Raw genomic sequence first — 27,241 nt, 5'->3', positions numbered from 1 at the left:
TGCTTTTGCCTCATACTGATCTTTCAATCCACTAACCCCTCAGATCCTTATAAGAATTGCTGCCTAGCCATACCTCCTCTACCTTGTACTTAAGAAGTTAATTTTTTGAATCTAAGCCTCAGACTTTATAAGGCAGCTAGGTGGCACAGTCAGGAAGACCAGAGATCAAATCAAACCTCAGATACTAGCTGTGTGACCCTTGGCAAGTCACTTAACCCTGTTTGCCTCAGTTTTGTCATCTGTCAAAAGAGCTGGAGAAGGAAATGGCAAACCACTCCAGTGTCTTCGCCAAGAAAACCTCAAAAGCCTTCAGTTATAAATGACTGAACAACAAAGACTTTAAATTTATTGCTACTAAATTTCATCTGATTAGATTCTAATTTTCTTTCCTGCTGGGATCTCTTTTTAGATCCTATCACTCGGTATGTTAGTTACTGCAACTCACTAGAGAGCCTCTCCCAGATCTTCCACCATTTAAGGAGCCTACCCAGAGCATTCACCTCGTCATTATGATCTCCAGAAACTCATCATGTGGCAAGGTGAAAACAACTCTGAAACTCTCACCTCCTCAGATCATTTCCCACCCAGCTGAAGGCCCCCATCATGCCCTAAGAGTAACAGTCTCGGATAACTTCTACTTCTTTTCATGTCTTCCCCCAATTAGACTGTGAGCTTCTTGAAGGGAGGAACTGTATTATGCCTTTCTTTGTATCCTTAGCAGTGTTTAGCACGGTGCCTAGCACACAGTAGGTTTTTAATAAACGTTTATTGACTCTGAAATCTGATAAGCATTTTATCTGTCCTTTTAGCCAGGTCACTGGTAAAACTGCTAGACAACATAGGGACAATGATGAATGCTGCTCCATTATAGAGACTGCTTCCAAGCCAACATCAAACCATCCTGTCTATTTGGGGGTCCAGTCATTCAACCAATTCCAAATCCAACTGACTGTACTATCTATCAGATGATAGCTGGCAACCATCCATCTTTTCCACAAGAGCAATATGAGATGCTTTATCAAATATTTTATTAGAGTTGAAGTAAACTTTATAGTGTTCTCCTGATTAACTAGTTTATAACTGTCAAAAAAGAAAATCACATTAGTCTAGAGTGGGTTCTTAGGGAACCCAAGCTAGCTCTTTGTAGCTCCCAATTCTTTTTCTAGACATTCACAAACCATTTCTTTAGTAACACATTCTAGAACATTTCCAGAAGTCTATGTCAAGCTCCCTGATCTACAGTTTCAAGATTCCTCTCCCTCTCTCCCTCTCTCTAAATCAGTACACTTATCCACCAGTCCTAGGGTACCTCTCTAATCTTCATCATCTTTCAGATATCACTGACAGCATCTCAGCAATGACATCCACCAGTTCTTTCAATATTCAAGGCTTGATTTCATTGAGCCGGAGAGCAGAGCCGTCTCTTACTATTGCAGCCCTACTTAGCTTGGGTATCAACTCCCTATTAGCTATTTTTATTCTGTCTTTTCCTTTCCAAAGGTCATTGTCTTTAGCAAAGAAAACTGAAGCTGAAGACCTTTTCTCTATTGAATGCAACTATATGAAAACTAGCATCAAACAAAAGCCTTTCAGTTTCTCCTGGAAACTGTTTTTGTCCACTCACACAGGGATCATAGAATCACAGGATATTGGGAGCTAGAAGGGGCCTTAGGGTAGCTACAGTGCCAGGCCTGGAGTCAGGAAGACTCATCTTCCTGAATTCAAATCTGGCCTCATACACTAACTAGCTGTGTGACCCTGGGCAAGTGACTTAACCCTGTTTGCCTCAGTTTCCCCATCTGTAAAATGAGCTGGAGAAGGAAATGGCAAAGGACTCCAGTATCTTTGCCAAGAAAACCCCAAGTGGGGTCATATAGAGTCAGACGTGACTGAACCATAACGACAACAGAAGGAGCCTTATAGATAATCTTGTTCATTGCCCTTTATTTCCCAGATAAAGGAAACAGTAAGAGAACCACCCTAGTTCAGGCCCTCATCCCCTCTCCACTCTATTCTGCCACAGCCTCCTAACGCCATGGCTGCCCTGTCACCAATCTCGCACCTCCCAGTCAACGCTAAATTCAGCTGCCAAAGTGATTTTCCTTCAGTGGTGCAGATCTAACCACATGACTCCCCTACTCTATCAATTCTAGTGGCTTCCTTATTGTCTCTAGGATAAAATGTAAACTACTCTGTTTTAATTTTTAAAGCCCTTAACAACCTGGCCCCAATGTATTGGTTCAATTTCACTAGTCATTTTCCTCCAGCCTGACTCGGCAGTCCAGCCAAACTGGCTTTTTCTTGTTCTTCACTCAATATAGTCAATTTCCAGGTTCTGTGTCTTTGTACACGGCATTCCCCCATGCCTGGAATGCAGTCCCTCCTTACTTATGATTCATAGAGCCCCTCCTTTTTTAAAGATCTAGCTCAGGTATCTTCCTTGAAATGAAGTCTTTCTTGATCCTAACTTCTAGAGCCTTCCTACTTGGGCTACTTTGTATATGTCTGAATTTGTTAATGTTATATTTATTCTGTACATACTACCATACTTGTTCCCTATTAGAATATAAATTCCTTTAGGGATTGCTTATGTCTTTGTACTTGAATCCCTACCCAGTGCCCAATACAATGGCTCACACCTAGTAGGAGCTTAATAAATAATTGACTGACGAATGAAAATATTTCAATTCCTACTGAGGCTTAAGAACCCTAAAAAAATCCTTGATCTTGTTTTAAACATTTTGGACTGCAATGTTTAAAAAAGAGAAATTTGCCAAGCTCCAGCAGAGGGCAATATTCTTCATCCAAAGAAACCTCAGATAAACAACACAAAACAAAACCCTTTCACCACAGAGAAACTTCTTAGCTGTCCCTACATTCTCTGTCCTGTCAACACAACGTTCTGATTCATTCTGCTCACACTGCCAAGACTACAACGGGGCTGGCTGCACATTACAGCTGGCCGATGATAAAAATCACTCCGCTCAGCTGTCCAGGAGTATCGAGAAATCTTTAAATCTGTGCTACTTGGCAGAGTGTTTCCTGGCTCACATTGCTCCCAATCCTCTAACTTGTCCTCCAGCCTTATGGGAACCTTTTAAGCTGCTGTTCAGATTTTGGGAAGCTAGTTTATGCTCCAAAGCCAGATTTGGGTGCTGATGTAGCCCTTGTGAATTCTAAGGCAACCTCCCCCCGGGCATCCCTCACTGACAAATCTTTCTGGTAGAGGTTCAGACAGAGCCTGAGGTCACTGCTACTGGTCAATCACCAAGGGGTGGGGAGCACTCTTAAGTATGTGTCTGGGGTGGTTCCAGGTCATCACGGCAAGTTCAGCACCGGTTATCAGATCACCAAGGAGACCCTCCAAGAATTCAAAGACCTTCATTAGGAATACAGGCACTGGATTCTGCTCCCTGGATAGGAACCTGTTAAATGATGCCAGAGAACTGTGATACCAAGAATCCGGCAGCGGGTCTCAAAAATGAACTTAACTTGAGGTGAGGAGACAGCCCACTCCAGGTCAAGCTAACCTGCTCTGGGAAGCATGGTACTATCCCAGCAGCTGAACTAAATGGGCATCAGAGGCCATTCTGCTGTAGTATCCGTTTCCCCAGAAATACCTCTTAATATCAAATGGCAAGGCAGAGTCATAAATAACAAGGCCCTGTCTTAATGAGAGATTTATATCCAACAATACAAAGGTCATCCTAACACCCAATAAAACATGTCAAGACGCCAAATGATAACAGGACATCTAAATAAATAAGACTCTTATACAAGTATTATAATGAGTATATTTATATAGTGCTTTAAGGTTTACACGAAGAATTTTACATGCATTATGTCACTTGATCCTCCACAGCCTTTTGAGGTAGGTACTGTATCATTTTCTGTCTTTTACAGAAGATGAAACTGAGGCAGAGAGAGATTAAATGACTTGGCTAAGAGTCACATGGCTAGTGTTGGCAGTACTTCAGCTGAAAATCCAATGGAAAGGGCCCATGGACTTAGTGTACAGCCATAGAGCAGATGTTAATGCCTCTTCTTTCAGGTCATTTACACAGATAAAATGGTATCAGTTTCCAGTATCAAACCATTAAAAAGGGATGTCGGGGCAGCTAGGTGGCACAGTAGTAGAGCACCGGCCCTAGGGTCAGAAGGACCTGAGTTCAAATCTAGCCTCAGACACCTGACACACTTACAAGCTGTGTGACCTTGGGCAAGTCACTTAACCTTAATTGCCCTGCCTCCCCCCTCCAAAAAAAAAATGTTAAATACAGGACATATTCAATTTACACCCCCCACACTACCCTAAAACAAACAAACAAACAGAAAATGGACAAGACTCACACCCGAGATCATTAACAGTCAAAAACAACTCTCCTTCCCCCAAGGACATAAGATACTCCAGACTTATAGTTCTACCCAGTAGTTAAGTTCTCCCAAAGGGAAACTATTTGAAATTACTATTTAGTCCACCTCTTCAACCTGACTGGCACAAATCACATGGCTCACAGCATCAATTAAGTACAAGTAAAATCCATGGCTCTACGTTGCGGCCCTGGTCCTTACTCCCCACTGCAACAAGTTCTTGCTTAATTTTAGAACTCTTGCTCTGTCCAAGAACTTCAATCAATCAATATTTATTGAGCACCTAATATGCACCAGGTACAGTGCTAAGCTCTGGAGATACAAAAAGAGGCAAAAGATAGTCCCTGCCCTCAAGGAGATTACCATCAAGCAAACAAACATTAACAAAGCAAGCTATGTACAGATAAATAGGAAAATAATTAACAGAGGGAAGGCACTGGAATTAAGAGGGGTTGGGAAAAGCTTATAGAAGATGGAATTTTAGTTGGGACTTAGAGGAAGTTATGACACCAATCAGTGATTAAAGACCTTTCCCACCCACTCAATAGACCTCAGGTGGGACCAATTAAGGGAAGCTTGATTAGAGGTTTGTTTGTAGGCAGGCCTACTCCCTTTACTTACTAGGCACTAAGCCTCAGGACCACACCCTTTTGCTGATTGGGCATGAAGCCCTTGGGCCCTAAAAGGAGTATATATACCCAGAAGGTAGCCATTGAGAACTGAGAACACAGAAATCAGAAGTGAGAATTCAGAATCTACCCCAAGGAGGAGAAGTAAGAACTCCAAGATGACACAGCTGCAGAAAGAGTGCTGAGCGGAGAGTGGAATGGAAACCAGGGAGCTTCGAGACCAGAGAACTAAGGGGGGAGAGAACGCAGGCAAGCAGACAGGATTCGTGAGTGTTTATGGGGAGGCCCCAGCAGGGAGGAAGGTTACAGGATGACTTGGTTCCTTGCTATAATACTGTGTTATAATTTCCTTGTTGCTACATTGAGGTGGGCTTACTGGTTTTGGAATATAATTACTGCTATACTGAATCGGAGTTATTGGTCTTGGGATTTGATCCTCTGATGTCTAAATAAATGTCATAATTCCTCTGCCTTCTACCTAGAGAGTTTTTCATACTTTGTGATTTTGAACCATACAGGCATGTTCATGGTCATCCTCAAGGTCATGAATCTTGCCTTACCGATACAGAAGTCAGAGAAGTCAATAGGCAGAGTTGAAGGAGAACATTCCAGGCTTGGGGGACAGTAAGCAAAAATGCCCAGAGAGGAGCTAGGATTGAAGAATACACAGATGAGAGGAAGGTATAAGAAGACTGAATTGAAAGGTAGGAGGGGGCTAGGTTATGAAGGCCTTTAAATGTATCTGAATTCAATTTAGTATAGTCTGTGAACTCTTCCTCTTCCCTCCAGGAGGCTTGGTTCAGGAATTCCTCAGTTTGTCCAGGACCATTCCTGCAGCTACAATGATGTTTTTTCAGTGGCCAAGTGGTTCCTCCTCTTCTCTAAGGGCCACACATGATTCCCTTCCAGATGCTTAGCCTTTCCCTCCAGGGAACTAAGCTTAACTCTCTGTAGTCTCTTCCCAATTGGAATCTCTTAGCTCTCATTCTGTAATAGTAACTTCTCTGAAATTACTATTCTCTGCTACTCCCATCTGCTAGAGCTGGCTGCTGGTGCCACAGGCTTTGCCCTCCAAGGAAGTGTTATCATTCTCTTGTGATAATGAGAGAGCCAACTGGTCTTAACACTAATCAATACATTTTTAGCTCTTTGTAAATCAGGCCCACAGTCACCTAGGCTAACACACCAGAAAGGTAAGGAGCTGTCCATATCCTTCAGTCAATGTAAATTCCCTGAGGGCACGCTTGGTTTTGTTTTTAGCACTGGGCTGTTGTTAGGTCCTTTCCGTCTTGTCCAATTCTCTGTGATTCCATTTGAGGTTTCCTTGGCAAATATTCTGGAGTGGTTTGCCATTTCCTTCTCCAGCTCATTTTTACAGATAGGAAACTGAGGCCAACAGGGTTAAGTGACTTGCCCAAGGTCACAGTGCTAGTAAATATCTGAGGTCAGATTTGAAATCAAGAGAATGAGTTTTCCAGACTCTAGGCCCAGTGCTCAATGCACCGCTCCACCTAACTGCCCCTCCTAGCACATAGTAGACATTCACTAAACACTTGTTGAATTCAATTTAATTAATGTCCTCTCCCACTCAACCAAACCAAGGGTAGTTCCTCAACCTTCCCTCTTTGCAGTTCTGGAGCAAGTAAATTCCTTTCAGTTCCCATCATGCCTCTGGCAGCTAGCACCCAGGCCATGTAAATTGACTTGAAAGTCTGGCAAAGCTCCAAGAGGGACTTAGCAACCCTTGAGGGGAGGGAGGGGTGGGGGGGAAGAGATGAGCCATATCCTCCATTTGTGCCATTCTTGCAAAGGTCCCCTTCCCCCTTACATCATAAAAGTCTTAGTGAAATAATATTTCTGTCTCACAAAATGAAAAAAAAATCACATGTACATTTTAGAATTCTTACAAAACAATGAATTATTGTGTCCTTGGGTGGGGAAAGATAAGAGAATAAATGCTAGCTTCTACCTGGCAGAGAACTTTTAAATATCACCCACACTTCTGTGAACAAAAAGAAGTAGGCATTGGTACCAATGAAAACTTTGGCTCTTCACCTTCACCATCTGCTCTCTCTGGCTACAGAGTTTTCAATGGTGCCAAACCAGTCTCTACATGGTCTTTTGTTTGGTTTTTTTTGAGGATGGTATTTTTTTTCCCTCCTTAATGTTGCTCTGGAGTGGTATAAATCCGAATGTCGGAAAGTTGCCCTTGCTTGAAGAGAAACCAGCCCCGAGCCCCCTTAATTCTCTTTCTGAGGGAGGAATAAAGAGGATGGCATTAACAGGAGACCAAGATTGTTTGCCGAATAGGAGAATCGCAGAATTTTACAGTTGGAAAGAACCTCAAAGGTCATCTAGTCTATCCTGTACTGGAACAAAAATCTCCTCTATACCGTCTGGAACTAGAGTCATCCAAGTTCCACTTGATGGGGAATTTATCACCTCCTGAAGTAGCTCATCTGACTTGTAGACAGTCCTAACTGATGGATGTTTTTCCATTGCATGGAGCCAAAACTGCCTCTGACAACTGTTTAAGCCATTGTGGGAGGTGCTCAGGATACAAAGAAGAAATAGCTAGAGTCCCTATACTCAAGTACCTTATAGGGTTGTGAGGTGTGGGGGTGTGTGTGTGTGTATGTGTATGTATGTGTGTGTATACACACAGAGATATATTACACAGAGATATACACAGAGAGAGAGAGAGAGAGGAGGAGAGAGAAGAAGGGAAAAGGAGGGAAAGGAAGGGAAAAGAGAGAGGAGGGAGGGAGGGAGGGAGACAGAGAGGGAGAGACAGAAAAAAAGAGGAAACACACTTTAGCTGGTATATCTGGAAAAGCTTCATGGAGAAGGTGGTACCTGAATTCACCCCTTGAACAAAGAGAAAGATTTCAACTGAGTGAGAAGAGGAAGAAGCAGAGGACATCCTACTTGAATACACTGGAGGTAGGAGAGGCAGGGTGACAACGGGGAGAATTTTTTTTTAATTATGAGAATTATTTTTAAAACAGTTTCTACCCTCAAGGCATTAATATCCTAATGAGGGAGACAACATGTAAATAATTAGGTACATACGAGACATAGAGAGTGAATTGTTTAGCGGTGTCTTACTCTTCATGACCCTATGGATCATACTGTGCATGGGGTTTTCTGGACAAAAATACTGGAGTGATACAGGAATATTCATCCGATATGGAACTGGGGGTCACTGAAGGTTTCCGAGAAGGTAAGCAGCCTCTATGAATTAGGAAGTTCATTCTGGCAGCTCTGGAAGGATGAACTAGAGAATTGAGACACTAGAAACAAAGGAATTGGTTAAAAGAAGTGTTATAGTAATAGTGCAGGAGAGGGGTGATAAGAGCCTGAACTAGGGTGGTGGCACTGGGAGTGAAGAAGAGGGGGAAGAGTAAGAAACATCATGGAGGTAAAAAAAAAAAAAAGACAGAACCTGGCAACTGACTGGATGGGGGTGGGGATGAGAGAAGGAAGAATCAAAGAGGATTCCAAGGTTTTGAGCTTGGGTAACTGGGAGGTTGGCATTGCTATAAAAAGAAATGAGAATTTGGGAGAGAGAATTTGTGGTAGAGGGATGGAAGATAAGTTTTGTTTTGGATATGTCGAGCCTTGGGGGACAATTGTAATTAGGGGATGGGAACAGGAATAATCAATGAAGGAAACTGAAGAGAAATGTGGGAGGTGAAGACCCAGCAGAGAGCAGCCTAACAGAAGCTGAGAGATTAGAGAGAAATCCAGGAAGGAGGGGTCAACAAAATCAAATGATGAAGGTCAAGAAGGATAAATACTCAGAAAAGGGTATCAAATTTAGCAGTTAAGATGTCACTGGTATGTTCAAAAAGTTACTAAACTATGCATACCCTTTGGCCCATCAATACTGCTGGAAGGTCTATACTTCAAAGAGATCAAAGAAAAGAGGAAAAGGACCCATGTAAACAAAAATATTTATGCAAAATCTTTTTGTGGCAGCAAGAAATTGGAAATTGAGGAGATGCCCATCAATTGGGGCATAGCTGCACAAGTTATGGTATATGAGGGTTATGGAATATTACTGTGCTAAAAGAAATGATGAAGGGGATGGTTCCAAAGAAACCTGAGAAGACCTGCATCAACTGATACAAAGTGAGGTGAGGAGAACTAGAAGAACGATTTACAGTTACAGCAATGTTATAAAGATAATCAACTTTAAAAAACTTAGGAAATCTGATCAACATAATGACCAGTCACAACTCCAAAGGTATCATGATAAAACATGACTGAGAGTATAGATTGTTGCATGTTTACTTCTCTCTCTTTTTTTAATTGGACATGGCTAAAATAGAAATTTGTTTTGTGTGACTTAATACATTTGCAATGGATTTTGCTGCCTTGCCTTCTCAATAGGTGGGGGAAGAGGGAGTGGGAGGGAGAGAATTTGGAACTGAAAATAAAAAATATTGTATTAAAAAAAAAAAGAATGAGTGGATGTTCAGAGATATCTGTGAAAAGTTGCATGAACTGATGCAGACTGAAGTGACTACAATCAGGAGAACAATTTACATGACCATAACAACTTAAAGGAATGCAAATCTAGAAGATTTCAGAACTCTAAATGCAGTTACCAATCATGATTTCAGAAAACTGGTGATGAAACATGCCTCCCACCTTGTGTTACAGATGTGACAGTGATGGAGTTTAGACTGTGGGAGCTCTCCTTGAATCCTTGCATCTGATGAAGCCTTTGCCTGAGGCCATAAGCCTTTCATTATCTCTAGGCCCAAATCTTTATTACTCTTAACCTAATCTAGCCCTCCATTGTCTGGCTAGTTTTTACCCTGAATCTATCAAAGTGTCCATGCCCAAATCTGTTACCTTAAACTGGCTGAGCCCTACACTGTCGGTTATCTCCAGGTAGCCTTCAGCTACTTCCCACCCTTAATCCCATTCTCTTGGTTTCTGGAGTCCGAACTCATTCCAGTCCCATCAAGCTCCTCCTTGGACTCCTCCTCAAGACCCTCCCTAAACCCCTCCTCCCATCACCCCAGGACCACCCTAGATCCCTCCCACAATCTTTCTGTATATAAGTTTCATCTTGCCTCCACAAAGGGGCTCAGATTCAATCCAGCTCAGTGGACTGAATTTGGCCGCTTGTGAAAATGAGTGGCACAAATGGTGAGATTTCTTAAGACTACCCATCACGGTGAATCTGTAATAAACTTTGTTTTTCTCTTTGGCCATGAGAAGGCTTGAGTTGAATTCATACGAGCAGTACCCTGTGTGTTGGTATTTTGGGGTTTCAAGCACCCCTAAAAACATATGGTTCCCTGACCTCATCAATAGGCTAGACTGGAGGAACAGAATGAGACATATATTTTCCAATTTGTGTTGTGTTTCTTTACTTTTTTTTTAAACAAGGGAGGAATTCTGGGAGAAGGACAATGAGTAATGATGCAAAAGGAAGAAGAAAAGAATATCGATGAAACATTGAAAACACAGACAAAAAGCAGAAGACGTTTCAAAACAGGATGTAGAACAAGAAAGGCAGTCTTGTTACTAATGAGTTAAATTTAATATACATTCAAAAACAGTCCATAACAGAAGTTCACAGTTTCATATATCTATTCTGTCCTTTTATATCAAAAATGTTCATGTTTGCCGATGTTAAGTTCAAAGTCATTTTTTTTAAAGAGGTCATCAGTGAACTTTGAGAGGAGCTTCAGTAGAGTGGTGAGATCAAAAGCCAGATTAAAAGGATAGTAAAAAAAAAAAAAAAGCTGCAAATGTGAACTACTCTTCCCATGAGTTTAGCAATAAAGGGAAGAAGATATGAAATGATAGTTTGGAGAGGATGGAAGGCAAAAAGAAAAGTATTTTTTTTAAGGTGGGGAGAACTGAGCATAAATGAGGGGTTCTCAACATTATTTCTCAGAAGTGAGCTTGACCTCAGTTTTTTCTGACTCTGGTGCAGCCCTGTATCAAAACAATTAACTTTTCAATGTTGTTCCTTTTCAATGTCGTGGCGCTCAGAACAGCTGAACACCTACGCACTCTGGATGTGATCTGAGCAAGGAAGAGTACAAGGGAAATACTATTACTACCATGAAGGAAGGGCTCAGTCACAGGCTGGCAACCCATCATTCTCTCTCATCATTTCCATATCCAACCACCCGCTAAGTTCTATCACTTCTGCCTTGTGAGATCTCCCACATATGCCTCGCCTTCTCTCCTCTCGCACTGCCACCATCTTGTTGCAGGCCCTCATCACCCTTTTTTTTCTTTTTGGAGGGGGGAAGGCAGGATAATTGGGGTTAAGGGACTTGCCCAAGGTCACACAGCTAGCGTGTCAAGTGTCTGAGGCTGGATTTGAACTCAGGTCTTCCTGATTTCCAGGGCCGGTGCTCTACCCACTGCGCCACCTAGCTGCCCCTCTCGTCACCTTATGCCTGGACTACTGCAATAGCCTGCTGGTTGGATTCCCTGCCTTATCTCTCCTTTACTCAGCTATCAAACTGATCTTCCTAAAACATCGGTCTGACCATGTCATGTTCCATTTCAGTAAACTCCAGTGGCTCCCTATTACCTCCAAGATCTAATATGAAATCCTCTGCCTGAATTTCAGAGCCCTTCCTAACCCGGCCCCTTCCTACCTTTCTAGTATTCAGAAGTCTTCTTCCCTTCTGTGTACTCTACAGTCTAGTGACACTGGTCTCCTGTGCCGTTTCTTGAACACATCCTGACACCGGAGCATTTTCACTGGCTGTCTCCCCTGCCTGGAATTCTCTCTCTCCTCATCTCTGCCTCCTGGCTTCCCTAGCTTCTTTCATGTCTCAGGCAAAGTCCTACCTTCCGCAAGGAGCCTTTCCTGGGATTCCTTCTCATTATCACTTTCCTTCTGAGGTTATTTCCAATTTGTCCTTTATGTGGTTTCTTTGTACGCTGTTGTTTTCCCTTTCTAAACTGTGAGATACTTAGGAGCACAGATGGTATTTTACTTTGGCTTTCTTTGTATCCTTAGTGCTTACCATAGTGCCTGACACACAGTAGGTGCCTAATAAATGCTTCTTGATTTGACTTAGTTTGCATACCCTTATAGAGGCTGTATGATACCACAGAAAGAAGGCTGACTCTGGAAACAAAAGACTTGTGTTCAAAGCCTTTTTCCAACGCTAAGCCTATGAGGCACCTTCCAGTTCTAAATATAGGGCAAACACACACATATACATATACGGACAAATATATGATTCCTTGCCTCAAGCACAATGCCTATCAGATATTAGGTACTTACTAATAAATTGTTGATTGATTCCTCTAGGAGAGGCATTAGGTAAAATGGTGAAGAAGGCACTAGACAAAAAGGTATCACTTGGGAAGAAAAAGTAGGAGAATATCTCAAACTGTGAATACTAAAAAAAAAAATCCCGAACAAACATAGTTTTCTTTCTGTAAGGTCTACCATTCAAGAAGCTAATGAAGATTGAACCTAGGCAAAATTGTGAAAGAACAAATATGTCATTGTAAAATTGAAAATTGATTTTAATTCAGTTTTTAAGACCTTAAGCTGGCAAGGGTACCAGAGAAACTTGCCTAACGGCCAAGCTCTTCACTTGTAATGACTTCCAATCAGGACTCAATTCTATTGTGAATTGAATCTCTATCCTTGTATTGTCCACCTTAGTAACCTCACCCACTACCTACTTTTCTCAAATTTAAGTTCCATTATAACCTCACCCACTAAACCGAAATTCAAGATGATTCAAGCAAAGCCCGACCTACACCCAGGTCTGCAGGCTACTACTATCACCTGAGGATTACTCCCACCTCCCGCTGAGGTGATTCAACCAACCTTCTCATTAAAATATCTACCGATCAGGACTGTCATGATGTAATGTCAGGCCAATCAGAAGAAGACACACTTATAACACTCTGGATTTTGCTCCTTCATCTTGCTAATTGTCATAAAAGACCCTGTCAGCCCTCACTCAGGATCTCTGGTCATCCAGAGAGGCCATAGACCCAATTTATTGATTAGTACCAGCTTAACTAATAAATTGATTTTACTCAGAACCTTGTCTCTCAGTTTACCTTAATTTTCAAACCTAACATCATCAAAGTCCTCTATCCCTTTGGGCATCTTTTTCCTTCCCTTGCTGTATCCTTTACCCTTCCATCAATAGTTCATAGGGTCATAAGATAATTAAGCTGTTACGATGAGCCGGGTGTTATGCTAAACACTCTACAAATGTCATATGTCCCACGAAACAACCCTGGCAAATAGGTGAGGAAACTGAGGTAGAAAGAAATTAAGTGACTTACTCAGGGTCACACAGCTAGTAAATTTATTTGAATTCTGGTCTTTCTGACACAAGCCCAGTGTTCTATTCACTGTACCATCTAGCTTCCTCTAAGAGACCTTAGAAATAAGTCTTTTACAGCAGAGGCGTCAAACATGTGCATGCGGTCTACAGTACTCCCTGGTGTAGCTTGAATCAGATTAAAATGCAACTGGGAAATATTTAACAAAAATTAAAATACAATAAAACAGATAATTTTAATATATGGTTTTCTAAGTCAGTATATGCCTGCTTAGTGCCCTCCCCCTCCTTTCTATTGGAGTTTGACACCATCCATCTACAGGCAGTAAGTACCCTGTACATATCTGCATTTGATACATGTTTCTTGCATTGAATAAAACCAATGAGTTCAATTAGTTTTACAGATAAGGTAAATTAGATCCAGGAGAGAAGAATGTGTCTAAAGGCACATAGCCAGGTCACGTCAAAGCTGGTCCTTGAAATCTGAGTGCAGGCATACCTCGGAGACATTGTGGGTTTGGTGCCAGACCACTGCAATAAAGTGAGTCACGAGAACTTTTGGGTTTCCCAGTCCATAAAAAAGTTATGTTTACACTATACTGTAGTCTATTAAGTGAAATGCTAACCAGGATCTGAGCCTTCAGTGAGTCGTAATCTTTTTGTTGGTGGAGGGCCTTGCCTCAACTTCGATGGCTGCTGACTGATCTGGGTGGTGGTTGCTTAAGGTTTGTTTGTTAAAAGAAGACAACAATGAAATTTGCTTCATCCATTGACTCAGCCACAGTAGAGTTATTAATTGGCCTAATTTCAATATTGTGGTGTGTCAGGGAATAGGGAGGACAAAAGAGAGGGAGAGAGACAGGGGAGGGGATCAGTGGAGTAGTCAGAACACGTGCAGCAGTTAAGGATTAAGTTCACTGTCTTACATGGGCATGGCTCGTGGTGCCCCAAAACAATTAAATATGAACATCAAAAATCACTGATCACACCGTAACATAGAATAATAGTGAAAAAGTTTTAAACATGGCAAGAATTACCAAAATGTGCCACGGAGACACCACCATGGGAATACACGCTGTTGGAAAAATGGTGCTGACAGACTGGATCACGGCAGGTTGGCCATAAACCTTCAATTTGTAAAAAATGCAATATCAGCTACACACAATAAAACAAGGTACATGCCTGTACAGTGTCTGGGAAACAAAACAGCACACTGAAGGCCACTGAATTTAGAGTCACAGAACCTAGGTTCCAATATTAGCTCTACATATAACCCAAACTGCCATTTCCTTTTTCTATGTGACTTTGGGCAAGTCACCTAACTTCTGCCTGCCTCAGTTTCCACAAGTGTCAAATGAGAATGTTAGACTAGATGGACACTATAAGATCCCTTCCAGATCTAAATATAGGCTCCTAGGATGATGGTTTTTAACGCAGCTGTGCTCTTTCTACCTTATTCAGACTGGGCTGCTAAGAGAGTAGGGGAGAGAAAGGAGGAAATTTATATTAATTTGGGACTTTTGGGACTTTAAAAGTGGGTAAGTGCCTTGTATACAGTAGTTTCTTAAAAACAGTGGCAGAATGAAACGGAAACAGCATTGCTAACTCCAAGAAACGGACATCAGACTCCACCGGCAGGTCAATGAACAGAGAACCTTCTCAGTGGGCCTTCCGTCAAACCTTCATGAAAATGGAAAAGCCAGCCCAGAGACCAATCATTTAGTTTGTAGATTATCAAAGTTTCTCTTTCTGTTGGTCATTACACTATCCAAATGGTGAGGATTCTCTGCTCTTTTGAAACTTACTATAGCACTTCTGTCCAAACGTCTGAGGCTGGGAAGAAAGGGACTATCATGGTGTTTCCGGTTTGGTTTCATTTATCCAAGGTCTTCTAGCCCCCCAGTGCAATGAATAATGCAATGTTTAACAGGGCATGAAGTTGTTTTTCTCTGACTTATTCCAGTGACTGGAGATATATATTTTTAAAAGCCAAATCAGGAGAGAATCAGGCAGCTTTATTCAATATAAAGACTATTCATTTGGACTTGGGACTTGAAATCTTTAATACCATTAAAAAATACACATTTGCTATAATTGCATATAACCGATAGATGGTTTTTGCTGAGACACCACCTTATACCCTTTATCACCGAAAAGCACATTTTAAAGGAATATACTGCTTTGATTTTACGTGGCACTTTTCTCCTCAAATATTTCACAGGCATCAATGGATTTCTCCCCCTTATCTCTGTAGCCAGTGCAGGGACCTTTCCCCCACTTCTTTTGAAAGGTTTCCCTGGTGGAGAGAATGCATTCGGGAGGATTTGGAAAATGCACAGCTGAGGGGGAGGGGAGGAAGCATCCTCAGCACACTTCCCTTGCTCATTTAAATAATCCCTCTCTGAAACCCAGAGATCCCACAGTATTTAAGGAAGAGAATAAGAATGAACTGAACCAGAAGACTATTTCCTCTGAGTGAAAAAATCACCCTACTTGCGGTCTGGTCAGAGAACAGCTTCATAGCCATGTAGGGAACCTACAGTTGGTACCAGGATCTCTCAAGAACCTTAATCTGGTTTGTGAGAACTTGGTTTAAAAAAACTATAAACACATATATAACACATATATGATATGTATGATATTTATACATATACACACATGTGGTATGTGTGTATATACATGTATATGTATTCTTTCGTGGGGTTCATTACATTGGTTATAGTTCTTCTTTACAACTTGACTACTGTAAAAATATGTTTAGTGTATAAAGCTCGGAAGTCACTGGATGGGGGGTGGCGGTGGTGAGGAGTTATAGAGAAAGACCTCTTACAAAAGGTAGGGATGCCCAGGGACTCAAGAAGTAGAGGAAAGGAGGGAGAACATTCCAGGCATGAGGGACAGCCACTGGCTGAAAAGGCGCCGAGTCAGGAGATGGATTGTGGTGTACACGGAGCAAGAAATAGAGGAACAGGGAGGGGGTTGCTGTAGACAGATTGTGGAGAATATAGAGGGCTAAGTCTAAGAAGTTTCAAAAGATAGAAAATTATGAAGGGCTTTAAAATGCTAAACTGAGGATCTGATATTTGGATCCAGAGAGAAGAGGGAGCCACTGGAGTTTACTGAGCAGGGGAGGGGGTGACCAGGTCAGACCAAGACTTAAGGGAGAGTTCTTGGGAGTCTGGATGAAACAACAATCAACCCAAAGAATTGTTCTTTAAAATTATCAGCATTACCACAAAGTTAATGTAGGAAATAATACTGTATAGCCTCCTCAACTAGTTACACTGCTAAACAAGGAAGTTCAAAAACCCCTGACTGGGCCAGAGTAGTAAAGGCCCTGGGTCCCAACTAGAGGCCAATTTCCCAGAAGTCTTCCCTCCCATCATTTGCATGAGTCAGTGTATCAGTGCCCCTGTCCAGGGTCCTGCTCTCTTCCCTCAAAGCCTTGTCCTACTAGATCCAGATAAGACCCTATAGAAAACCAGCAGATTACTAGGAGAGTAATTATTACTTCTATTATTCTATTATAAGTATTAATACTTCCTATTACTTCTGTTGCCTAATTTCACCCAGGGTTTTCCTTCAGTATTTTCGTTATGGTTCTTCAGTCATTTCAGTCCCGTTCAACCCTCCGGGAACCCACTTGGGGTGTTCTTGGCACACATACCGCAATGGTTTGCCATTTCCTTCTCCAGCTCATTTTACAGATGAGGAAACTGAGGCAAACAAGGTGAAGCGACTTGCTCAGGGTCACACAGCTAATAAGTGTCCGCTGTTGGATTTGAAATCAGGTCTTCCTGACTCTAGGTCCAGTGCTTTATCTACTGTACCATCTAACTACCCACATAAGGTTAGGGATTAGTCAATCTAGTCTCCAGACCAAAACCAAAACAAATCTCGATTCCCCTACTCTCAACTCAGGCAACAGGAAAATCCCCGTCAAGTCCCCAGCTGGACCAGACTTCTGAAGAGCAGTCTCTGCCCCAAAAGCTTCTAAAGACTTGTCTAAAGCCAATGAGTTACCCTGGAAGTGGAGTCAGCTGTCCGGCCACTCATTTACTACCTAAGCTACCCTTGATCGAGTTACTTAATCTCTGGGCTTCAGGTAAAATAAAATGATCTCTGGTTCTTTTTAGACTTCAATCTTCAATCTTGATTCCAGCCCTAGAAGTCCCCTAGATTCTTTCTCTGGTAGGGAAGAAGGCTTGACAGGATTTCTGGTCTAAGGAACTTTCTATTTCTAAGGACTGTCCCTGTAAATTTTGCCAAGTGGCCTTTGTCGTATTCCATCTGGTGGGGCTGACTGACCAGTGACCTATCCCCTACCTCATATGAACCAGGAGCCAACTGTAGATGGGTTTGAGAGGAATTCTAAAGGAATTCTGGCACATCCCTGCCCTATCCCCTTTCCATTTGAATTGCAAACCCTCTGGCTACTTGTGGTCCCTGGACCTGGTCCGGATTGAACCACGATTGCCAAATCAGGCAAGGGGAAGGGTCCAGGCTTGCTCCTTCCATATTTTAAGTCAGGACTTGTCACTAAATCATCCTGTCCTGGTTGCTTAGTGTCTGGAAAATTTAGCCATATTGAAATTTTCATGACAAATTAGCCCAAACTGAGGTTATCAGTAACCAGCTTGTTCGTGCTTGGCCTGTAACATCCCTGATATTTTACTGCTACCTTGGATTGGGCCTGAGGCCACGGGTGGTCCCCTCAGCATCTTCTGAGCCTTCCGGCAGTCTCTCACCCGCCTACATCAAGGAAGGGCACAGAACCAGGTCTAGCCTACCTAAGCCCTAAGCAATACTCAAGCACGGAGCCATATACAGGCTAACCTACTTTTCACTGTGGGTAGAGGCAGGGCATACTGAAGCCAGCTCAAGAGGGCGAGCATTTACATCTTAGAAGTTGGCACATACTACAAATGTGGGCTCAATTTATCGTTTTGTTGATCGTCTAGCCTTAAGAAAGTGATGGAGAAAACAATGATGCAGATTAAACCGAAAAGTATGTCCCGATTCAGAGAGCCAGTTGTTAAATATTTACTAGCACATCCCTGAGTAAAGGAGCCACAATAGCACCTCCTCCCAACCTGTACTCAGGCATCCTAATTAATTACCCTTTTTTTTTTTGAGGCAAATCGAGTTATGTGACTTGCCCAGGGTCACACACCTAGTAAGTATCTGAGGCAGAATTTTAACTCAAGTCCTCCTGATTCCAGGGCCAGCGTTCTATCCACTGCACTACATAGCTGCCCCTAATTACTTTCTTAACTACTTGTTCATAAAACTTCCAAATCGGCAGGTATTGCAGGAACTAGCCTTGGTGAATTCAGGGGTTCCCATGGATTTTATGGATGTCTGGATGACCTAGCAAGAGTAAATTCCTTGTTAAACCCATCCCTCCTAAGAGGCCTGTCTTCCATGCACCAGCAGCCTGACTGACTTCTACCCAAAATAACCTGTCATCCAGGAGACTAAGGCCTAGCAGGCCCAGGTCGGGAAGCATAGCCAAGTATTCAGTCTGCAAGTAATCCCCTCTCTGTGGTGTTCAGGCCCAGCAGGTGACGCAACGGCTGCTGCTGAATAATTTCAACATTTCAAGGGACTTAGAAAAGGTCACGTACCACTCCTAGCACTGTGCCTAACTGTGGTCTCCTGCCAGGATCTGAGTCAGAGTTTCCTCTACAGCATTGAGACTTCAGGGACATTTTCATAACTATCGAGGCAGAGAAGTTGTCCCTACATAGGTTGTGCAATCATACAAATGACACAGTTTGGGGAGGGCCAATTCTGCTTCTCTAACTTTTTTCAAAAATGGTGCCATCTTTAATATTCAGGTCGAGTATTTCCTAGGAGCAACAATTCTCATCAATTTACTAACTGGCCAAGGCACGGCCTACAGCTCTGCAGGAGTTTATGGAAAAAAAAAAAAAAAGAAAAAAGGGGTTGATTTCTCTATCTATCTCCCTTTCCCACTATAATTCCAGTATAGGGCGGGGCGGAAGGAGAAGGAGTTAAAACTCTACTATTATTATAGAGGGGCAGCTAGGTGGCCCCGTGGAAAGTGCCAGGGCTGGAGTCAGGAAAGCCGGTCTTCCTGAATTCAAATCTAGTCTCAGACAGGTACAAGCTGTGTGACCCCGGACAAGTCACCTAATCCTCTTTGCCTCAGTTTCCTCATCTGTAAAATGAGCTGGAGAAGGAAATGGCAAATGCCACTTCCTCATCTTTGCCAAGAAAACCCCAAATGGGGTCACCAAGAGTTAGAGGTGAATGAAACGACTGACCACAAATTATTGTAGAGCCTTGAATGTTATCACCACGAAACCCTGGGCAATGCTATTGATAAAGTGAGCTTTTAGAACAGTCGGCAGAGATGGTAGTAGTATTTACCAAACGGGACCTCCAGGGTTAGGAGAGGGGTGTGCTACTTGATCCAGATACAAGAAGGGGATGAATAGGAGAAGGCCTTCTAACACCAGTATGGTCTGCAGGAATGCCAGAGTTGTACTTTGTCTTTGCAGTTCCCTAGAGGTTCTTGAACTCGGTATTTCAGAACCTGCTGGGGTGGGGAGGTTGCTGCTTTGATGATCTCATCTATTCCTAGGATACTGCCCAGAGTCCAGAATTGATCTAGGCTTTCCTCCAGAGCCAACACCAACCCTTTCCTAAACTGGCAGAAAAGCCAATTCAAGAAGCAGTAGTTCAATGTCCTGAAGGGCGTTAAGAGGCCAATGGGTAGGCTGCCGGATGAAAGTAGGGTGGTGGCTGTATTACAGGGACACACTCTTACATCAGTGAGATAACGACAGGCTTCTTTCCCAAGGTAGGGGACTATGGGTATGTGACACGTGATGTGCCCTTGTACTTGACTGATGTATTGGTTAGTTTTGCTAAACTGCTTTTCTTTTCTTTCTTTTTCACTGTTTGTTATGAGGAATGGCTCTCTGGGCAGAGCAGGAGGAGGAATATATTGGAAAATTACGGTGATGTGAAAATAAAAAATAACAGTAATTATTTTTTTACAAGAAAAAACCACAACATTTCTTCCTTTCCATGGTGTAGTACCATCCTTTTATAACCAGGTTTCTTATGCTCACAGAAACTCTCACTGATGCACTCAAAGCCCCAACAAAGCTTTCTGGTAGAAGATGACTGGGGAAGGTGTTTAATGAGCTTAAGGTCGTTTAATGAACCTAAGGGCTGGGCTACACCACACTCCCTGGTGCCATAGCCCTGACAGTATTTCTCCTTCACATGGATCTCTGCACAGAAAAAAACCATAACAATATGTGACAAGAAGCTACTAGCTTTGGAAGCCACATTTGAGTGATGGAGGTTAACATCTTGAAAGACGGTTGCCTGATGTTACCTAGGTTAAACCAGCAAGGCAACTGAACCAATGTGAGTTAATAATATCCATCATTTCAGCTGCTTAACTTCGTCATCACTCATCCTCTAGGTCTCTGCACCATATGGAGTACTGTGCTGTTATGTGTAAACATATAAACAAACAGGATATATTTGATATTACTCGCTAAAGATAATTTACATATTTTTGTTAAATTTCAAATGGTGAAAAGTTTGTGATTTTATAATAATCTTTCTCAATTTTTTTTTAATTCCTGTATTTCTTTGCTGTTAAAAGTCCTATACAAATGCTCGGTGGTGTAGTAGAAAGAGCAAGGGTCTTGGGAGTCAGGAAGACCTGAGTTTGAATCCTGCCTCAGATAGTTATCAGCTGTGTGACCTTGGGCAAGTCACTTAACCTGTGAGCCAAAATGTTCTCATCTATAAAGTGGATAATAATAGCACCTGCCTCCCAAGTTTCAAAAAAGTGCTTTGCAAAACTTAGAGAGCTAAATGTTAGCTATTATCACTCTTCTTTTTCTAACTAAAAGAGATGATGATTTTCATATATGAAGGCTCAACAGTTTCTATAAAATTCTTAAATTCTCTTATTTATTTGGACCTGTCAACTTTAAGTACAACAGAATTAAAAAAAAAAAGAATAACAAAACAGAGGTCTAGGGGTTGAGATCTCATCGTTCTCCAGCTAATGATAGATGATCCTTGAAATATTTAGAACACTGGCTTGGAAAGGTCCCCAGAAGTTGAACTGAGATGTTTATCTCGATTGCCAGAACAGCTTGAATCTGCAAAACTAGTCTGGAAAACTCAAGAAAAACATTTCTGGAAATTTTATACCTTTTAGCTTTTAATCCTAGGTGAGGGGACTCTAACATGGAATCATGGGGCCATAAGATATTTACAGAAATTAACCACTTCCCTTCAATCGTGACCACATCTAAAGCAGCCCAATCCAACGAGAACCACATCTGGACTATACTACCTTAAAAGTCCAAACTCATTTCATCAATCCCTTACTCAAAAACATCCAATGGTACCCTACTACTTAGAACAGGGGTTTTTAATCCTTGGTTCCTTGAGCTTTCTATTTATTTATTTATTGAAAATTCCATTTTATTTTATTTTCAGTCCCAAATTTTCTCTTTTCCACCAGCTCTCCCCCACCCATTATGAAGGCAAGAAAAAGAAAACATATTATAAATATAGTCAGGAATTCCCACATTAGCCATATCCAAAAAAAAAAAGAAAGAAAAGAAAGTAGCTTCAGTCTGAATTTGGTATCCATTGCCTCTCTATCAGAAGGGTGGGGAGTATGTTTCCTCATGAGTCCTTTGAAATTATACTTGGTCACTGCATTGATCAGAGTTCCTAAGTCATCATAATTTTTTAAAAAACATATTTCGGTAATTGTATCCCAATAGAATTGGTTTCCTTTGTAATGCCATGTATTTTCTTTTATGTATCTGAAAACATTATTCTGAAGAGTTCATAGGTTTCACCAGACTGCAAGAGGGTCAACAACACAAAAAAGATTAAGAACTCTAGACTTAAGAGAATAAATTCTAAGCCGAGGAGTTTATACTTTAGCCTCTAGGCAGTAAGGTGCCATCTACACATTTGATAAGGCATTCAAGGCTCACCATAATCTGACTTCACTTTTCTGATCCTACTTTATTTTCTACTCCTCCCTCCCAGAGACCCCTCTACTTTAACCAGGCTAGTGTCCTCACTTTCCCATACTTATTCCCAAATTCAAGTTGCTACCACAGTAGGAGATAGGGCATTTGAGTTTTAGGTTCAGGAAGGGACTAGCTGTTGCAAATAACAAGGGTGCCACATGCCCCTCTTTTATTCTAGGACTGCCTTTAAGCAACATAGAAAGCTTGAGCCTCCAGAATGGTGGACTTCCTTTAAAATTAAAAAAAAAAATTTAAGCAGATATTTTCATTCTTTTTTTCTTTCCTATTCCCTGAACTCCTAAAGCATTTACAGTTTATAAACTCATCAGGCACTGATCGTGAACCGCTATGGTTATAATGTTAACCATGTTGAAAAAAGGAAAAGCAACAGAGTCAGTTAAACTTTCTTTGTGGCAAACGTGTGGCTTTTAGAAGGTTGGTTACTTGGCTGGTATCTGTGTTTGTGTTGCTTTATGTTATGTGTATATCTGGGCAAAGTCTTAAACACTGCACTGTGCTATAAACTGCCTGAGGTCTTAGGTGAAATGTACACCAAAGGGATATACAATGGTGAGTCTGTCACAAAAAAAGCCCCATCCTTAACATCTTTGGAGCCCTTTCCTAATTCCCTAAGCCAGGTCTGGGTCAAACGTCATGTGGCCCCTGCCACAAGCCTTTCCTCAAGTTGTTCCCCTCAACTGAAATGTATACCCCCTTCTTTGTAAGAGACACACCTGAAAGAGAAAGACACACAGAGAGTCAAAATAAAGTTCTAGACAGAATGTATTATGCTCAAGCTGAAGTAAAAAAAGGCAGGGGGTAGTAATCATGATCTCAGACAAAGCAAAAGCAAAAAGAGAATTAATTAAAAGAGATAATCAGGGAAACTACATTTTGCTAAAGGGTACCATAGATGACGAAGTAATATGCAAAATTTCTATAGCAAGTTTCTCTGATAAGGGCCTCATTTCTCAAATATATAGGTAACTGAATAAAATTACCATTTTGGAGAACAATTTGGAACTCTGCCCAAAGGACTATAAAACTCTGCATACCCTTTGACCCAACAATACCACTACTACGTCTGTACCACAAAGAGATCAAAGAAAAAGGAAAAGGACCTACGTGTACAAAAAATACTTATGGCAGCTCTTTTTGTGGTGGCAAAGAATTGGAAATTGAGGAGATGTTCATCAATCAGGGAATGGCTGAACAAGTTGTGGTATATGATTGTGATGGAGGACTATTGTGCTATAAGAAATGATGGAGGGGAGTTTCTGAAAAAACCTGGGAAGATTTATATGAACTGATACAAAGTGAAGTGAGAAGAACCAGGAAATCATTGTGCACAGTTACAGCAATGTTGTAATGATGATCAACTGTGAAGGACTTGGCGGTTCTGATCTACACAATGATCCAACCCCAAGATAATTCCAAAGGACTCGTGATGAAAAAATGCCAGTCACCTTCAGAGAGAGAACTGATGAACTCTGAGTACAGGCTGAAACGTAATTTTCCTTCTTTCTTTTTCTTTTTTTTGCAATATGGAAATATGATTTGTATGATTTCACATGTATAACTGATAGCATTTTGCTTGACTTCTCAGTGGATGGAGGAGGGGTAAGAATGAGGGAAAGAATTTGGAACTAAAAATTTAAAAGAAAAGAATGTTAAAAATAAATTTATTTTTAAAAAAAAGATTTAAAATACGATTTGATTTAGAAAAATTCCATTTATACACAACTTTTCCAGGAGTACCTCTACTATATAAAATGGAGCTCACTTATGTTTAACAATTTTTGCCCCTAGAAAGTTTTTCTTTGAAGAGTATTCTATTTCAATTTCTCTTATAAATGTATCATATTCTCTCCTGCATCCTACTTACTTGTGTGTCCCACACACCCAATTCCACTGTAGCCCCTTAAAGGCGCTGGCTGTGTCTGATTTCATCCTTTTCTGTCAACCAGTGCTCAACATGGTGTTTTGCACATAGTAGGTACTAAATGGAAGTTGTTGAAAACGAAAGGTTATTCATCATAGTTCACTGGTTCTGGATCAGATGTCCCAAGTTCAAATGTCACCTACACGATCTTGGGGAAACCACTTCATTTCTCTTGGTCCCAGTTTCCTCAGCCATATGAATAAGGGAACTGGATTGGATGACCACTGAGGTCCCTTCCAGCTTCAGAGCTATAACCTTATGATGCAACGCAAAAAATAAAGAACTCAAAACAAGTACATTGTGTACTTGGGCTTATACCAGAGTAAGGGATGCACCGAATTTGGAGAGTTATAAACGTCAATTATGGATGAAGTGCCCAACATAAATGGCCATGGCCTCAGAAGGTTTGTGGATACACTAAGAAAGCCAAGTCTAAAAATTATCTCAATTTAACAAACATTTAGTAAATGCTTACTGTGTGCAGAGCGATGTGCTTGATTCTAGCAAAGATAAAAAATTAGGTAATTACTCATCTACAGTCAGACATGGCTTGTCTTGGTTGGTTTTGTTGAACAGCTCTCTCCTCACCATTCTTTTTAATCTTAGACATTAAGAGATGTGGCTCACTGGGTAGGGGAGGGAGGATATATTCAGAAATGGAAGAAAATGTAAAGAACAAAGGAGTATCAACAGAAATAAGATGAAATAACATTTTTTTAAATAAATTGGTTGGAAATTGCTGTCATGAAACTTAGTTAAAACATACTCAAATATAACCACAATATAATATAATTGCTTATGTGATCCTGGACAAGTCACTTAATATCTCAGTCTCCCAAACAATTCTCTAATACTAGAGATAACTAGGTAGAACCACGGACAGAGCGCTGGGCCTGGAGTCAGGAAGACTGAGTTCAAATCTGGCCTCAGACGCCTACTAGCAGCATGACCCTGAGCAAACCATGCAAGCTCTGTCTATCTCAGTTTTCTTCATAATAATAATGATAAAGGATGATGAGGACAAACGCCTACCTCCCAGGACTGCTATGAGAATAAAATGAGGTAATATTTGTAAAGTACTCTGCAGAGGGCTATATGAAGGCTAGCTATTAACGATTCTAATGATGATGGTGATGTTAACAGCAATAATAATAATAATAAGGATAATAATCTGTGGAGGAGGTCCCTCTGCCCACGTTGGCAGTTTCTGCATTGGAAATTCCCTAATATTTGTAAAGCATTTTATACACAGAGCACTATAAAGATACCAGCTATTACTACTACGATTAATAATGATGATGATGATGGTGATGATGATAAATTGCAGAGGAGGTACGTCCACCTATGTTGGCAGAGTTTCCTCACTGGAAGTTCCCTAAATCAATGAACTTAACTGGTCCAATCCCTGTCCCCATATTGAGTATATGACAGAATCACAAACCACATGCTCTGTGATGTTCACAGTCTTAGAAGAAACCTGAGCAAACGACGTGAAAAGCCCCCCACAGGGAGGACCCACCTCAGGGATCAGCCGTCTCTTTTTCACACTAGGTAAAATGTCCTGCTGGCCTCCGAGGCCGTCGCTTCCAGTCTGCTTCCGCTTGCTGGAGTCCTGAAGGGAGGTAAGCGAGCCATCCGACGGGGGCTTCTCGGCAGGCCTGGGCGTCACGGAACAATCCAGCACGGCATCCCCAGCTTCTGTCTCCACTTTCACGGGGTTATTTTTTATAACTATCACGGGGAGGAAGTGAGGGAGACATGGTCAGGGTGGCAAACCAAGGCTGCTGCGTGTTTCTGCCTACCTAGCACTCCATCCTCGCTGATGTGGTCTTGCCCTTTGACCTCATCTCATGAGAACAATCTCTAGTCACAGCAAAAGCAAGTTTTGATACAAAGCTATTTCTCTCTCTCTTCATGGGCGAAGGCAAGGCAGTTGGAGTTAAGTGATGTGCCCAAGGTCACACAGCCATTAAGTGTCGAGTGTCTGAGGCTGGACTTGTTCTCTCTTATTTTGCAATACTTGAAACCGAATTCCTACTTCAATATTTCAAAAAGATCCATGACTTTATCATAGACCAACATAAATCATAACTGCTGATAAACATTTCCTTCTAAGAAGTAGGCAGTCTTCATGAATTGCTGAAGTCTCCAAAATAAAATTAATTAATTACAGTTAAAAAAAAACAAACAAACCTGGTAGCCAAACAACTCTGCATTTAATAATAACAGCTAAGTTATTTAGTTCGCAAATTATTTTACGTATGTTGTCTCATAGGTGAGATAGATACCATCATTATCCTCATTTTATAAGAAAGAAACTAAGGCACGATGACTTGCCCAAGGTCACACAGCTAGCAAGGGTCAGAGGCAGGATCTGAATTCAGGTTTTCTTCATTCTACATCAAACACTCTATGCACTAAGCAACCTTGATGTCTTAGCTCTTCTGGTCCTCAGCTGGAAGCCATATATTTCATCACTAAGCCAACACTTAACGCTTTTTCTATGTCAGAAGCCAAGTGGTGTGGTGCATAGAGTGGCAGGCTTGGAGTCAGGAAGACCTGAGTTCAAACCTGACCTCACACATTTAATAGCTGTGTGACCCCGGGCAACTCACTTAAAGGCTGTCTGCCTCAGTTTCCTCAATTGTAAAACAGAGATAAAGATGATAATAGCAACTACCTCCCAAGGTAGTTGCAAGGTTCAAATAGGATAATAATGATAAAGTGCTTAGCACAAAGAACCTGGCACAAAAATAGGCACCATATAAATGTTAGCTGTTATTCTTATTTTAATAGCCTTTAAGATCCTAGGTCATGATGAGCCACAGAGTGTGGCTTCTGAGTGTGTACAATAAAGTGCTTGCCCAAGTGTATATTTGTAAAAAAAAAAAAAAATTTATTTTTTTGGGGCCGGGGGAGTAGGAGAAGGGGTGGTAGTGGTGG

At 41.5% G+C, this 27,241-nt stretch overlaps 1 protein-coding gene across 1 annotated transcript in view; it reads right to left on the bottom strand.

The window, feature by feature from the left end:
• BEND3 (BEN domain containing 3) overlaps positions 1–27,241 on the bottom strand; it is a 69,921-nt gene that overhangs the window by 13,519 nt on the left and 29,161 nt on the right. The window contains exon 3 of the mRNA XM_036767777.1: positions 25,818–26,029. Within this exon, the coding sequence (XP_036623672.1) occupies positions 25,818–26,029 (212 nt within the window). The remainder of the gene's footprint in view (positions 1–25,817; positions 26,030–27,241) is intronic.

The sequence above is a fragment of the Trichosurus vulpecula genome, chromosome 7 (assembly GCF_011100635.1).
Source record: "Trichosurus vulpecula isolate mTriVul1 chromosome 7, mTriVul1.pri, whole genome shotgun sequence".
In the NCBI taxonomy this organism is placed as follows: domain Eukaryota; kingdom Metazoa; phylum Chordata; class Mammalia; order Diprotodontia; family Phalangeridae; genus Trichosurus; species Trichosurus vulpecula.
This window is presented reverse-complemented; position numbering and strand designations above follow the sequence as displayed.